This window comes from Phaseolus vulgaris, chromosome 9, assembly GCF_000499845.2.
Source record: "Phaseolus vulgaris cultivar G19833 chromosome 9, P. vulgaris v2.0, whole genome shotgun sequence".
Lineage (NCBI taxonomy): Eukaryota > Viridiplantae > Streptophyta > Magnoliopsida > Fabales > Fabaceae > Phaseolus > Phaseolus vulgaris.
This window is the reverse complement of record NC_023751.2, coordinates 312,795-326,241: the sequence shown is the minus strand read 5'-3', so window position 1 is coordinate 326,241 and position 13,447 is coordinate 312,795. Positions and strand designations below refer to the sequence as shown.

The following is a 13,447-nucleotide window of genomic DNA, read 5'->3' as shown; positions in this document are numbered from 1 at the left end:
GTGAGGTTGTTTGGATTGAGGGAGTGGATTTGTGAGGATGGTTTATTGTAAGTTTACAAAATTATCCTTCTTATTAAAAATATTTAAATAATGAATTATGATTTTTTTCTCTTTAGATTTGAATTAATTAAATATTTTTAATATATAATATCTATAATTATTTATATTTTTAATAAAAAATTAAAAAATATAATATAAAATATTTTGGTGTTAAATTAAAATAAATTTATTAAATACATTAAAATTTATAAAAATAATATTAATTTGTTAATTTATATAACTATATATATATTGTTGATATTATAATTTTATTTTATTATTTTATTATTTATAATTATATGTTGTTATTAATAGTATAATTAAATATTTTTGAAATTATAAATAATATATAAATTTATGTAATATTTAATTTTATATATTAAAATAAAATATATACACAAGGGTATTTTAGTAAAATGCAATAATCCTACTAAATCCCCACAAATCTCTTCATTTTGTGAAGAATGAAAAAAACCCTCCACCCTCTCCCCCACTCTCAAAACCATGGAAACAAACACAAAAAAAACACCCCCTCCTTCCTCCCACTTGGAAGCAAACACACTTTTAACGTGATATTTTTTTTCTTACTTTAAATACATAATAAATAAATTTCATACGCTACATTTCAAATTTTTTATAACTGTAACGAATAAACAAAATTTGCAAAATATATTAATAAACAATATTTTCATTCTTTTTCTAACTAAAAAAATTGTAATATCTTTCTGATTTTTATTTTTTACCTTTTTTTATAATTGTTCTCATTAAATACTATCATTCAATTATATTAATTTATCATTCAATTATATAAAGCACCTCTTAATTTAAAAAAAAATTCCAAATAATTTCTTTAAGTTTAGAACTACAATACTATCACCACCATAGAAACAAAACAACTATTTACCACTTTATTTTAATATATAATAATAAATATTAATAGTTGAGTAGTAGGAGAAGCAACGGCTCATTTTGGAGGGAAGCAACGTCTCATTTTGGCGGGAAGCAACGTCTCGCACGCAATAAGAGAAAGTTTTCCCTCGAAAAGAAAGATCAGTCCATAATAATTTTTCATTTCACTGTGTCACACATCACTAATCCCCAAACATCATGAAGAACCCCGATCTTAGAAGCTCCAAGGTCCAATCACCAAATCCCGTTCAGTTCAACTCCAAGACGCCGGAGAAACCACCGCAGCGGATCCGAAACCGTGGCGTGTCGCTCTCCGTCTCAGACATTAAAAAAGTCGGCAAGGATTTGCAGGATCGGAAGCAACGCGGCGAAACGACGTCGTCACCGTCGCAGAGCAAGAGTGTGAAGAGACAGATCTCACTGTGGCCTTCTTCTCCGAGTAAATCTAAGATTACTGACGATGATTCCTCCAAGCTTCCCGAAAAGTAATTTACATTTTTTTATAATTTCCGATAATTTAATATATGTATATGTGTGTGTTTTTTTATGTATGTATTTGATTATAATTGAGTTTTATGATTTATGCGCAGATATGAGATTTTGGATCGGTTCTTCGATCGCTTGGACACTTTAATTTCAATGTTCCGTCTGAAAGGGAAGATTCCATCTTTTACGGAAATCAGTTCTAGAATTGAATCTTTAACAGACAGGTACCGATCGATTAGGTTCTTTTTCTTTTAATCGATAAAAATGTTTTTTTTACATGAAATTATCGTTTAAGCTTTGTGTTTGTACACTCGGGGTCAGATCTCAATTCCACTCAAAGAAATAGAAATATAACATATAAAGATATTCTGTAATCACTTGATATTCTCTTTCTGAGTAACTCACCTAATTTGAGCATTAATCTATAACAAAACTTATCTCACCATCAGCAAGAACGTTATACGTTTTGATCTAGATCTCTTCCTGAACTGTTTATACCGCAATAGTGTTCAATAACGGAATTTTGTTTTTTTCTTTTTGTTTAGGAGGTTTACTCATGGTCATCTGGCGCAGTTGAAATTTATCTTGCCTGATGCTATTGTTTTAAAGAAGGTTTCAGTGCATGATGAACGGACTAGTTGTATGAAGCCGGATATTCACGTCTCTTTAGTCCGTGAGACAGTAGATTCTGATGTGAAGTTGTCCCCTGAACATGCGAGAGTGTCATTGAAGAAGTTGTTTCACGCACGGCTCAGAGATTTTTGGGAATCTCATCCTGAGGTTGGTCACGTTTTACCTCTAGAATAACCGCTTAATAATTTATCGTGAAACTTTTCATATTACTATGATTCACTTTTGCCTTGATTTTTATTTCTCTCAACATTATTCTCTAGCTTTCTAGTTTTGTTCATGATTGTGATTGTTATTATGCAAAATTACTATAGATGTGATATACTATCATATGCTAATGGAATAGTCCTGTGCTTTGTTGGAAATTGATTGTTCATAAATTAGGATAATTTGTAATGAATCCAGTCTATTTTTTAAAATGAGCAATTACTATCTCAATCAGATTAAATACTTTTGAATGAATACTAATTATTTTTAATAATGGGCAATTACTACCTCATCAGACTAATTACTTTGTAATCATGCATTTTGTTTGGTCTGAGAGATGCTTCTATGTGTAGGGAGATGAAATTCCAGAAGGAACTCTGCCTGAGCCATTCAATCGTCCAAAGAAAGCCAATATTTTAGACACGTTTGACACTCGTCTCCGAACAAAATTATCACTCTGCATGCGCTATGATGACATTGTCAATAATGCAGAGTCTGTTAACATAGATGAACAAATGTCTGTACCAGTAGAAACATCAGTTGAATTGTCTAATCAGCATCTGGCAGCAGCTTCTCACTTTGCTCCATCCTTTAGAGCAAGATTTTCTTTGAAATTTAAACAAAATGGAGCGGATAATGTACAGCAAAATTCTCAAGTAGATTCGGTACAAAATTGTCCAACAATTTATGCCTCTCTCGAATCATGCAGTTCTCCCGCCCCCGCTAATACTCCAAGCAAAATAGTTGACCACACAGAATACGAAGATGGGTCTCTCTATAGTATTGATGTCATGTCAACTCCAGCAAGAAAAACCATAGTGTACATAGAAAACAAAGATGGGTCTCCCAAGAGTATTGATGCCATGTCAACTCAAGCAGATAAAATCGCTGAATGCACAGAAAACAAAGATGTTTCTCTCAAGAGCATTGATGCCATGTCAACTCCAGTTAAACATGTTTCTACTCCAATTAGCATTGATGCCATGTCAACTCCAGTTAAACATGTTTCTACTCCAATTAGGTTGATGAGTGCCACACCTGCCTTGCGTTCACCCAAAAGATGTCTTATGAGCCCAGATGACCACCCAATCAGTTCTTTGAACAAGTTAGCTAGACGTCCATCTCGCTCAAGGTCATTGAGATTTGACACTCCAGTGAATAATAAGGAGGTCGTGAATGAAGACAATGCCGGTGGCTTACCAATAGATGATGATGTTTTTGACATTCTTCCAGAAAATCTTGTCCAATCGGTATGTCTGTCTTTTCTTTAACAATGTGCTACATTTATTTATTTATTTGGTAATAATGGATCCTATGGTTTTAAATTGCTACCCGTTAGTTTTAGGCCTTTGCTTCTCCATTTTTCTTGTTGTCCCATTAACTAGAATTAAAGTATTTTTCCAGTGAGGAAGTATAAATGTTTTTTGTATGATATCAGCCTCACTTTTATTAGTTTGTCCACTCAATGAGTATTTCAATAAATTTTGGGCCTAACATCTGGTTAGGTTTACTTTGCATTAATGTGATCAATATTTACTGTGCCTATTGCAGATTAGAGAAAAGGAAAGAATGGCAATGGAGGAAACAGACCCAGCTATCACTCAAGCAAAGAAACGGAAAAAATATATAGCTAACCTCCCTAAGCTCTTTGACATGATTCACCTCTTGCTTCGACAGCGGAATTGTATTACTAAAGCCGAGCTTGTAAGCAAGATAATAGCAAGCCACAGTGATATTGTTGACAGAAGTAAGGCCCTGTTTTATGTTGAAAGGATTTACTATTTTACAGTTTTTTCTGTACTCTAAAGTTTTTCTGGTTCGTATTTGCAGGTGAAGTTGAAGACCAGCTAGATTTGTTACAAGAAGTAACACCAGAATGGATTTCTGAGAAGCAGATCTCTAGTGGGGATTTGCTATTTTTGTAAGTTCCTTTGATTTAAGCGTTTTCTTTTAAATTTACTATTTTAACAATGTGTCTTGCCATTTCCTTTGTTTTTGACTTTATGGCACGTGGTTTTTGGTAGCATAAACAAAATGTTGAGCCCTGAAACCATTCGAGCATCTCTTGAAGAAACGGCATAGTAGAGGAAGAAGACAGAAATGAATTGTTGGTGAAGTCCTTGTTGGTTGTACATACAATATTATTTTTTGAGTAGTTATATTATACTTTTAGATGTCAATATATATTCATTTTATGTGGTTTTCTAGACAGTGAGATCCATGGAAACATTTAATTGTGTAGGATGTAATGCATCCTATTAGGTCATACTCACCGCTATATTATATTGGATCTCATGTCGCTGTAAATATTAATTTTTCACAAAAATATAATTAAAGGATAGTTTTTTAATATCAAATTTTAAAGAAAAAATTACAATTTTATAAGTCTCAGAATACAAAATAATAATTTCATAAAAAATAAACAATTGTGATATAATTATATAAAAAATAAATAATTACACATTGAAATTTTGTGATTCTATAATAAAATTATGATTAAATACTTAATTTCAAAGAATTTTTGTTTTTCTAATATCAAATTTTAGAAAAAAATTTATGATTATATAAATCTTATGAATACAAAATAACAATTAAAATAAATAAATAATTATTAAGTAATTATATAAGTTTAAATAATTAATAGTTAAAATCTTAATATATAATTAAATATCAATTTAAAAACTATTTATCTAACTAATATTTTAGTCTATAAAATAATATAAGTTAATTAATATAATAATTAATTATTTTTTATTTTAAAAATTAATTTTATTTAATGATTTTTAGTATTTTTTTCAAGGAATCTTAAATTAATAATAGATTAAATCTATCCTCAAATTTGGATATAAGTTGAAGAGATGTAATATAACCTATCAAGTTTGGATCCTTTAAAAATTGAAAAGTATCTATATCTTAATTCAAAATTGCATATTTCAAAATATGAACAGAAAAAGTAACTGATACTATTTATTTAAAAATATATTATTAAATATTTCTCATACTCATCTTGGATACTTTAAGGTGTGTATTCAAAAAGTATATAATTCTTTTCAATTTTTATTTTTATTTTTTTATATATTAATTGAATACTTCTAAATAGTATCACACATTCTAATTTTTTGTTAAAATGATTAAGGACATTATTGTATAAAAAAAAATAGATAAAATTGTGAAACATAGTAAAGATATATTCACATTGTGTTGGGCCTTTTGAATTGGAAGAATATCTATTTATGAACAAAACTTAAAAATTATGTTTTTTTTTCTCATAATAACAATGGATGAAAAGATTATCAGAACATTTTAACATTGTTTCTAAATTATAAATTACTGTAGTAGAGTCAAAGCTTGTTTTAAGCACACATGCTTTTATTGATACAGTTAATAAGATTGGTTTTGATGTAGACAAAAAGTACATTTCTCTGTAATGATTATAAATGTTTTTTTTTTTATTATGATCTTCATATTTATGAATTAGTAAGAACCAGCAAAGCCACTTTATTTATCAATACTTTATATTTATACAAAAACCTTTTATAATTTTTTTATTAATGTATCCATGGTTTATATGTATGGTATGTTGAATTTTAAAAAATTGTGGCATCCCAATACTAAATACGTGGACTTCTTAGAATATAACTACAAACTGAGTGACAAGAGAAGGTTAAATCTGGTACCACATTTGATTTAAATTATCTTTTTCTGCAATTTCATACATTCAACAAAAAGAAAATTTTGCAGTTATTTTTGGTGACTCTCATGAATCATTTATGACTTGTTATAATATTCTTGCTTGACAATTCCTGCACCTTCATATCTTCTTTTCTTTTGCTATCTCATACACAACAACAAAATACATTTTGATTCTTGTGTCACCCTCATAAAATAGTTTTCGGATTATATAATTCAAAAACTCATTTGAAAAAAGGCTTTCGAATTAAATAACTGAAAGCTAAATAAGAATTTTGGATTATGTAATCTGGAAAGTAATCATGCATCTTAAAAAAGACTTCCGAATTATGTAATCTGGAAGCTAATTACAAATTTAAAAAATGACTTTCAGATTACGTAATCTAGAATATTGTATAGGAACATTTTTGGAAATTCAAAATTTTATGGAAGTGAGAGAAGAAGGTATGGAGGTGCCGGAAGAAACAGTCTCACAATGGTGATGGATAATGGAAGGGCTTACCACCAGGTTGTTTGAAAAGACTAGTGATAATGTTAAGGGTGTTTCTTCCTGCACCTCTACACTTTTCTTCCTGCACCCCTACTTTCTTTCAAAATATCGAAATTATCATTTACAGTTTTAAATGTTTCTGGAATAGAAATTCCGGAAGACAAAATCATTCAAGAATTTTTTTTTCAGAATACATTTTTTTATTTCCGGATTTATAAATCTGGAATTCATAAAACATGTCTGAAAAAGACGTTCTAGAAATATTTCGAAAATAACAATCTGGAAGTCATATTTTAAAGGGTCAAAACAGTCTTTTCAGAAAGTGAGGGGGTGCAGGAAGAAATTTGTAGAGGTGCAGAAAGAAGTTGCCTAATGTTAATGAACCAAAAAGTTAATCTGCCTGTTGGGACGGCCCGGCCCATTTTATTGAAAGAATTTATTATTTTATAGTTTTGTTGAAGAGCAGTTAGATTTGTTATAGCACCAGAATGGATTTATGAGAAGCAGCTCTCTAGTGGAAATTTGCTATTATTTTAAGTTCTTTTGGTATAAGCGCTTTCTTTTCAAATTTACTATTTTAACCATTTCCTTTGTTTTTGACTTTAGATACAATACTATTTTTTGAATAGTTATATTAAATTTTAGATGTAAATATAATTTAGATGTCATACTCTCCTATATTATATTAGTTTTCATGTCGTTATAAATATTATAATTTTATAAATCTCATAGAATACAAAATAATAATTTCATAAAAAAATAAACAATTGTGAAGTAATTATATAAAAGGATAAATAATTACACACTAAAATTTTATGATTTTACAATAAAAAAATATAATATTATTAAATACTTATATAAAATAGTAAATAATTATTTTTTAATATTCATAGCTTCAATATTTATTGTTTTTATAAATATTAATAAATGTTGAAAGAAAAATTATTTTAGGAATTTGAGATAATTTGGTACTTGAACTACTCAATATATGTTCTAAAAATGATTTAGTTTAATAAAATTTAAATTTAAATTTTCTAAAGTGCAATGCTTAGATTGGAGATGAGTGAAATTGATAATTGAAAGAGAAAATAAAAATTAGATAATAAGTGTAATTTATAAATCATTGAGACAATTTTTTAAATGCATCAATAATAAAAAATAAATAAAAACCCTTCAGATAATCCAACTCATACACAACTCGTACAGAAACGAATAATTCCTCCGTTTAGAAGCTTCTTACTAACTTCCTAGTAGAACAAATTCAATTTTTTCAATGATGACATAGTTGTGTCTAATCAATACAAAAAATTTTGGTGAAAATTGAACAATAAAAACAAAAACAAATTTATTTATGATGGTTGGTTACTGATTATTTATTACTATTATATTATATTGTATTATTTTATTTTATTTTATTTTATTTAAAAAACAGAAGTAATTCCAATTTTAGTAATATTTACCTAGAATTTTTATTATTAATTAAATTTAATTATATATATACTATCAAATATCATAAACAATTAATTTTAAGAAAAATTAATTTCATTTACTAGTTAATATCGTTACTGTAATTTCTATTATTACAATCAGATATATAAGATTTTACTACTTGTATTTAATGTCCTTATTAAAATTGTATTCAGTTTAAACTTTTCAAATGACTCCTAAAAACTGATAAAAGTTCAACTCCTACAAGTTTTTTTTAAAGGATTTATTATTTTATAGTTTTTTCTGTGCACTAAAGTTTTTCTGTCTTGTATTTGTAGGTGAAGTTGAAGTGTCTCTGGTGGGAATTTGTTATTTTTGCAAGTTCTTTTGGTCTAAACGTTTTCTTTTGAAATTTATTATTTTAACCATTTGTCTTTCCATTTTCTTTGTTTTTGACTTTAGATACAATATTATATTTTGAGTAATTATATTAAATTTTAGATGTCAATCTAATTTAGGTTTGCACTCACCTATATCATATTGGTTTTAATGCTTAGTTTGGAGATGAGTGAAATTAATATTTAAAAGAGAAAATGAAAATTAGATAACAAAATAAGGGTTTTCAAGATTATGTGAAATAAGAATAAAAAAATAATAGTGAAAAAATAAATTTTTTATTTATATAATAAATTAAATATATTTTTAAAAATTTAAAATAAGATGAAGTGTCTATTTAAAGAATTAGGTGTTATGTATCTAGTAAATACAATAGTTGTGAGCTTAGAGTATAGAATATACATATAGTTGTACTAATGGACCAAACACATGAAAAATTGGTGAATCCAAGTAGACAAGGACAAGTGTATTTTATAAGCTATTACGTGAATTTTCTGAATGAGAATAAAAAATTAAAAAAATAAGAATCACTTTAAGAATGATCAAATTCATGTATAAAATTGTACAACAATCTCTTCTTAGAGAAGCTATCCACTAACTTCCTACTAGAATAAATACAATTTTCTGAATAATGACATAGTTGTGTCTAGTCATTACAAAAAAATTGGTGAAAATTGAAAAAAAAAATCAACCATAAGAACAAAAATAAATTTATTTATCATGGTTGGTTACTGATTATTTATTACTATTAGATTGTATTATTTTATTTTATTTAAAAAAGCAGTAATTTCAATTTTAGTAATATTACCTAGAATATTTATTATTAATTAAATTTAATTATATATATATATATATATATATATTAATATACTATCAAATATCATATCATAAACAAAATACTAACCAAATTAATTTTAAGAAAATATTAATTTCATTTACTAGTTAATATAACTACTGTTGTTTCTATAATTAGAATCAGATAAGATTTTACTACTTGTATGTATTTAGTTATTCTTATTAAGATTGTATTTACTTTGAATTTTTTAAATAATTCTTAAAAAAAATTCAACTCTTATGAAGGAAGGAAGATTGTTTGGGCTTCTTGGAGTTTGGTTTGTAAGCCTCGCGAGTTTGGGGGTTTAGGAATTATTAATCCAAAGTTGTTCAACCTCACTTTGTTAGGAAAGTGGATTTGGAGGTTGGGTTCGGATAAGGGTGGTCTTTGGAAGGAGATTCTCGTTTCTAAATACGGTGGGTGGAGAAGTTTGGGAGATGAAGGAAAAAGTAAGAGGTACTCTCTTTGGTGGAAAGATTTGAAAGAGGTGTGGGCTTTAGAGGGTTGGGGGAGAAGTTTTGAAGACGGTTTCAAGTGGAAAGTAGGTGATGGGAAGGACATTTCTTTTTGGAAGGACAGTTGGTTGAATGGTGTTGCACTGAAGAGTGTTTTTTCGAGATTGTACTCTATCTGTTCAGCCAAAGATGCAAAGGTGGCGGAGCTTGAGTTTTGGTCTAATGGTGTTTGGGGTTGGCAACTTGCTTGGCGAAGACTCTTTTTTAATTGGGAGAATCCTTTGGTGGATCAGTTGAGTCATCTTTTGCTTGAGGCTATGTTGGCCTCGGGAGAGGCCGATAGATGGATTTGGAAGGTTAGGGGTCTTCAAACTTTTTCAGTTAATTCTGCCTACAATTTAGTTAGGAAGGACAGAGAGGTGGTTTCTTCTTCAGTTTTCCGAAAGTTGTGGAGGTGTAAGGCAGTACCCTCTGCTGTGCTTACTGCTTGGAGGACGATGGAAAACAAGCTTGCTACTAGGGTTAATTTGAATAGAAGAGGAGTGTTGGTAGAAAGCTCGATGTGTTGTTTGTGTGAGAAGGAGGAAGAGTCTTGCAGAAATTTGTTCTTCGATTGCAGTTTTGCTTGGTGAGTTTGGAGTTTATGTTTTAGGTGGCTTGCTGTTTCGTTTGTGTCTCACATTGATCTGAAGTCTAACTTTGATCAATTCAGGATGACTCTATCTTCAAAGTCGATTAATATTGTATGGAACACAATCTGGGTTGGGGTGATGAGTGAAATTTGGAACCACGTGAATTCTATCATTTTCAAAAGAGGAGTGACTGATGTGTCTGAAGTATTTGCTTTGGTGCAAGTAAAGGTTTGGTCTTGAGTTTCTGCAAAAATTCGTTTTGCTTCGTTTTCCTTTTCTGATTGGTGTTTGGAACATGTGGAGTGTATGAGGTTGGTTTCTTGAAGCTGTTTGTTAGGTGTAATAAGGGCAAGATTATTTTTTAGTTAGTTTGGTGGATTGTGGTCGAAGGAGGTATTTGTGTACCGTGTATAAGGGTTGAACCACCCGTGAAGTGATTTCCATTTATTTATTTTTTATTGCTGATAAAAAAAACAAGTTTTTTACCGTACAAATTGTGCATATGATTAAATTAGGATAAAAATATCTTGTACTCAATGCCAGATTGTTTGCTAGAATTTAATTTAGATCAATGAGAGTCATATATAAAGCTATTGAGAAAGAACAACGAGATTGAGTTTGATGAGAATGTTTAAATCAAGTTAAAATTCCAATATTTGTTTCATATTCCAAAATTAAAGCCCGTGTCTTATATTTCATTAACCATATTTGAATCATCTCAATCTAACTCTGCTGTCTCTATCATACATAGTAGATAACTTTTACAATTTTGAAATAAATAAGAATAGAGAAATTGAAAAGTGAGATAAAATGGTTTTAAAAATCATTTCATCTCTTTTTATTTCATTAATTTAAGTTCCAAAACCACTTGATATCACTATATTTTAATTAAATTGAAGTATAGTTTTAACTTGAGATATGTGCATGCAAGACACAACTTGGTTCATTGAGTAATAAATATTTAAACTTTTGTCGTCAGACCCTAAGAATATTTTTAGAAGAAAATGTACTAAAACATTTAACTATACATGAAAGACTACAATTAAATATGTTGGGTTGGGATTTGCATGTACATGTACATAACATTTCAATATTCAGCTTCTAACACCATTCTATAAAACTCTATTGAATTCAATTATCATAAATAAATAACTAATCAACATAATGTTAAGAAGACATAAATTTCATTAAAATCATTACTAGTGTTTATTAGTACTATTGGATAAGATTTTACAACAAAATATGTTTAATCAGCATGTACAATATGAACCAGAAGGCTGAAAATAATATACAAAAGTATGGTATGCAAAAAGGAAAGCTGCAACATTGAAGAAGCAGCATGGAGTTAGTAAAATGGTGAGTAGGGACAGAAAAGAGTGTTGATCAGGAGGAACGTAATTGAGAGGTGAGAGAGATGAATGCCTCTTCTTTGCAAGGGATTGTGAGACCTCCCATTGGATGATTGTAGCCAAACTCTTCCTCAGCTCGGTTTAGCAAAACAAGAAAGGAAGGGTGGTTCAAGTAAGATATTGGAACCACAAACCTCTTCTTTTGAGCCTCTCCCACGTACACTGCTACGTGACCCTTTGGAACATTGGAGTGGTTTCTGTTATGGAGATGCTGCTGCCACTTCAATATCTTGTTCGCATGAACAGCCATGAATATTGGAAGACGAATACCCATAATATGTTATATATCTGATGATGATGGGGTTTGAAGAGAAGCTAGCTAGCTAGAGAGACAGTGAGAATAATGCAAGTACGTTACTTGAAGAAGATGTTGAATTATAGGAAGGTAAGTGAATATTGTTGGAACATGCAGGAAGAAGATGATGTAATGATTGAGTTTGGGAGTGAAGGGGGTTTGAGTTGTTGAATTTATAGTGATGGTAGGAGAGAGTGTGGGAAGCCATACGTATCCAGAAAGGATGATATGAGTGGAAGTGCTAGTTGGAGTGTGGTGCCACAAAAGAAAGGGCCCACTTCATCAAATTCCACAAAACTCTCACATGGCAGAACAGAAAACTGCATAACTCAACTCCAATTCCATCTGGAATCACCCATTATGTTGAAAACAGCGTGCCGTACACTGAAAACGAAAAGGATCACATCACACCCTTCACATGTCATGTGATGTGAGGCCTCAAAAACTTAGGAAAGTCGCTGTAAAATTTATATTAAATGCACCACATAATCACACACCCGTACTACCACCTCTTTCTATGTTATATGTAATATGTACTTGCATATAAACTAATTTGTAAAAGGTAGGTTCAGAATCATTTCACTCAACCTTACCTTTTTTTTATTTGGTTTTCAGTTCTCACTTCTGAGTATATTTGTAAAAATTTACATTTTAAATGTAATTAATATATTGATGATAAAAATATTTTTATTTTAATATAACATTTATTTATAAAATTTATAATGAACTCTTTTATTAATAAGTCATATTTAATATATATTATAATTTACATTACAAAAGAATAATGAAATAAATATTAATTTTTAAAGATAAAAACTAATTAATTGTTATAATGATTAAACTAAAGACTATTTTAGAGACTAAAATATATATTTTTTTAAATTAATTTTTATTATTATTAAATGATATCTAAATTAGTATGTAATAAAGGTTTTTCTACCAAATTTAGAAATTAAATAATTGATAATTAAAATATTTGTAACTAATTAGATACCAATTTATAAATTATTTAACAATAATAAAAACTAATTTAAAAACCAATTTTTATTTTAGTTTCTAAAATATCTCTAATTTGATTACTACATTTTTTATAATATTAAATAAAATACATAATTTATGATAAATTTATCTTAATACATTAACTCTAGTATATCAGATGAACTTCACTATCAAATAATGTACTTATACATAATATATATATATATATATATATATATATATATATATATATATATATAAAAGTTTTTACTCTATTTTCTATTTTCTTCATACCCATAAAAGAGATATTTACCAGTCTCTAGATTTGGAACTCTGACATCCATTGTCCCACTAACCAAAAAATAATTTAGAGCTACAACTTTGTTCAACTACTGACTTTTCTAAAAAAAAAAAATTGATGGAATTGATTTGAATAACTTAAAAGATGCGTATTTTTCATAAAGAAAAGTAAAATAATTAATTTTATAAATTTGAAAGAAATAAAAACATGATACATATTCAGCTTAAAGTTGATAAACAGAAATTTTGAATAGATTTAGAAACTGAA

At 28.6% G+C, this 13,447-nt stretch overlaps 2 protein-coding genes across 2 annotated transcripts; one reads left to right on the top strand and one right to left on the bottom strand.

The window, feature by feature from the left end:
- The first annotated feature begins 997 nt into the window (after window positions 1-997).
- LOC137822095 (CDT1-like protein a, chloroplastic) lies at window positions 998-4,478 on the top strand. Its single transcript, XM_068627000.1, has 7 exons — window positions 998-1,433; window positions 1,539-1,658; window positions 1,980-2,214; window positions 2,625-3,521; window positions 3,823-4,018; window positions 4,102-4,192; window positions 4,296-4,478. The coding sequence occupies exons 1-7, from the start codon at window positions 1,147-1,149 to the stop codon at window positions 4,351-4,353; spliced, it is 1,884 nt and encodes a 627-aa protein (XP_068483101.1). The 5' UTR covers window positions 998-1,146; the 3' UTR covers window positions 4,354-4,478.
- A 6,901-nt stretch (window positions 4,479-11,379) lies between these two features.
- LOC137821109 (auxin-responsive protein SAUR21-like) lies at window positions 11,380-12,056 on the bottom strand. Its single transcript, XM_068625542.1, has one exon. The coding sequence runs from the start codon at window positions 11,878-11,880 to the stop codon at window positions 11,581-11,583; it is 300 nt and encodes a 99-aa protein (XP_068481643.1). The 5' UTR covers window positions 11,881-12,056; the 3' UTR covers window positions 11,380-11,580.
- Between the last annotated feature and the right edge of the window lie 1,391 nt (window positions 12,057-13,447).

Coding starts and splice junctions, on each gene's coding strand:
- LOC137822095 (XM_068627000.1), top strand. CDS start 1,147: ATGAAGAACCCCGATCTTAGAAGCTCCAAGGTCCAATCACCAAATCCC. Junction 2,215..2,624: donor TTTGGGAATCTCATCCTGAG/GTTGGTCACGTT, acceptor TTCTATGTGTAG/GGAGATGAAATTCCAGAAGG. Junction 4,019..4,101: donor CAGTGATATTGTTGACAGAA/GTAAGGCCCTGT, acceptor TCGTATTTGCAG/GTGAAGTTGAAGACCAGCTA.
- LOC137821109 (XM_068625542.1), bottom strand. CDS start 11,880: ATGGGTATTCGTCTTCCAATATTCATGGCTGTTCATGCGAACAAGATA.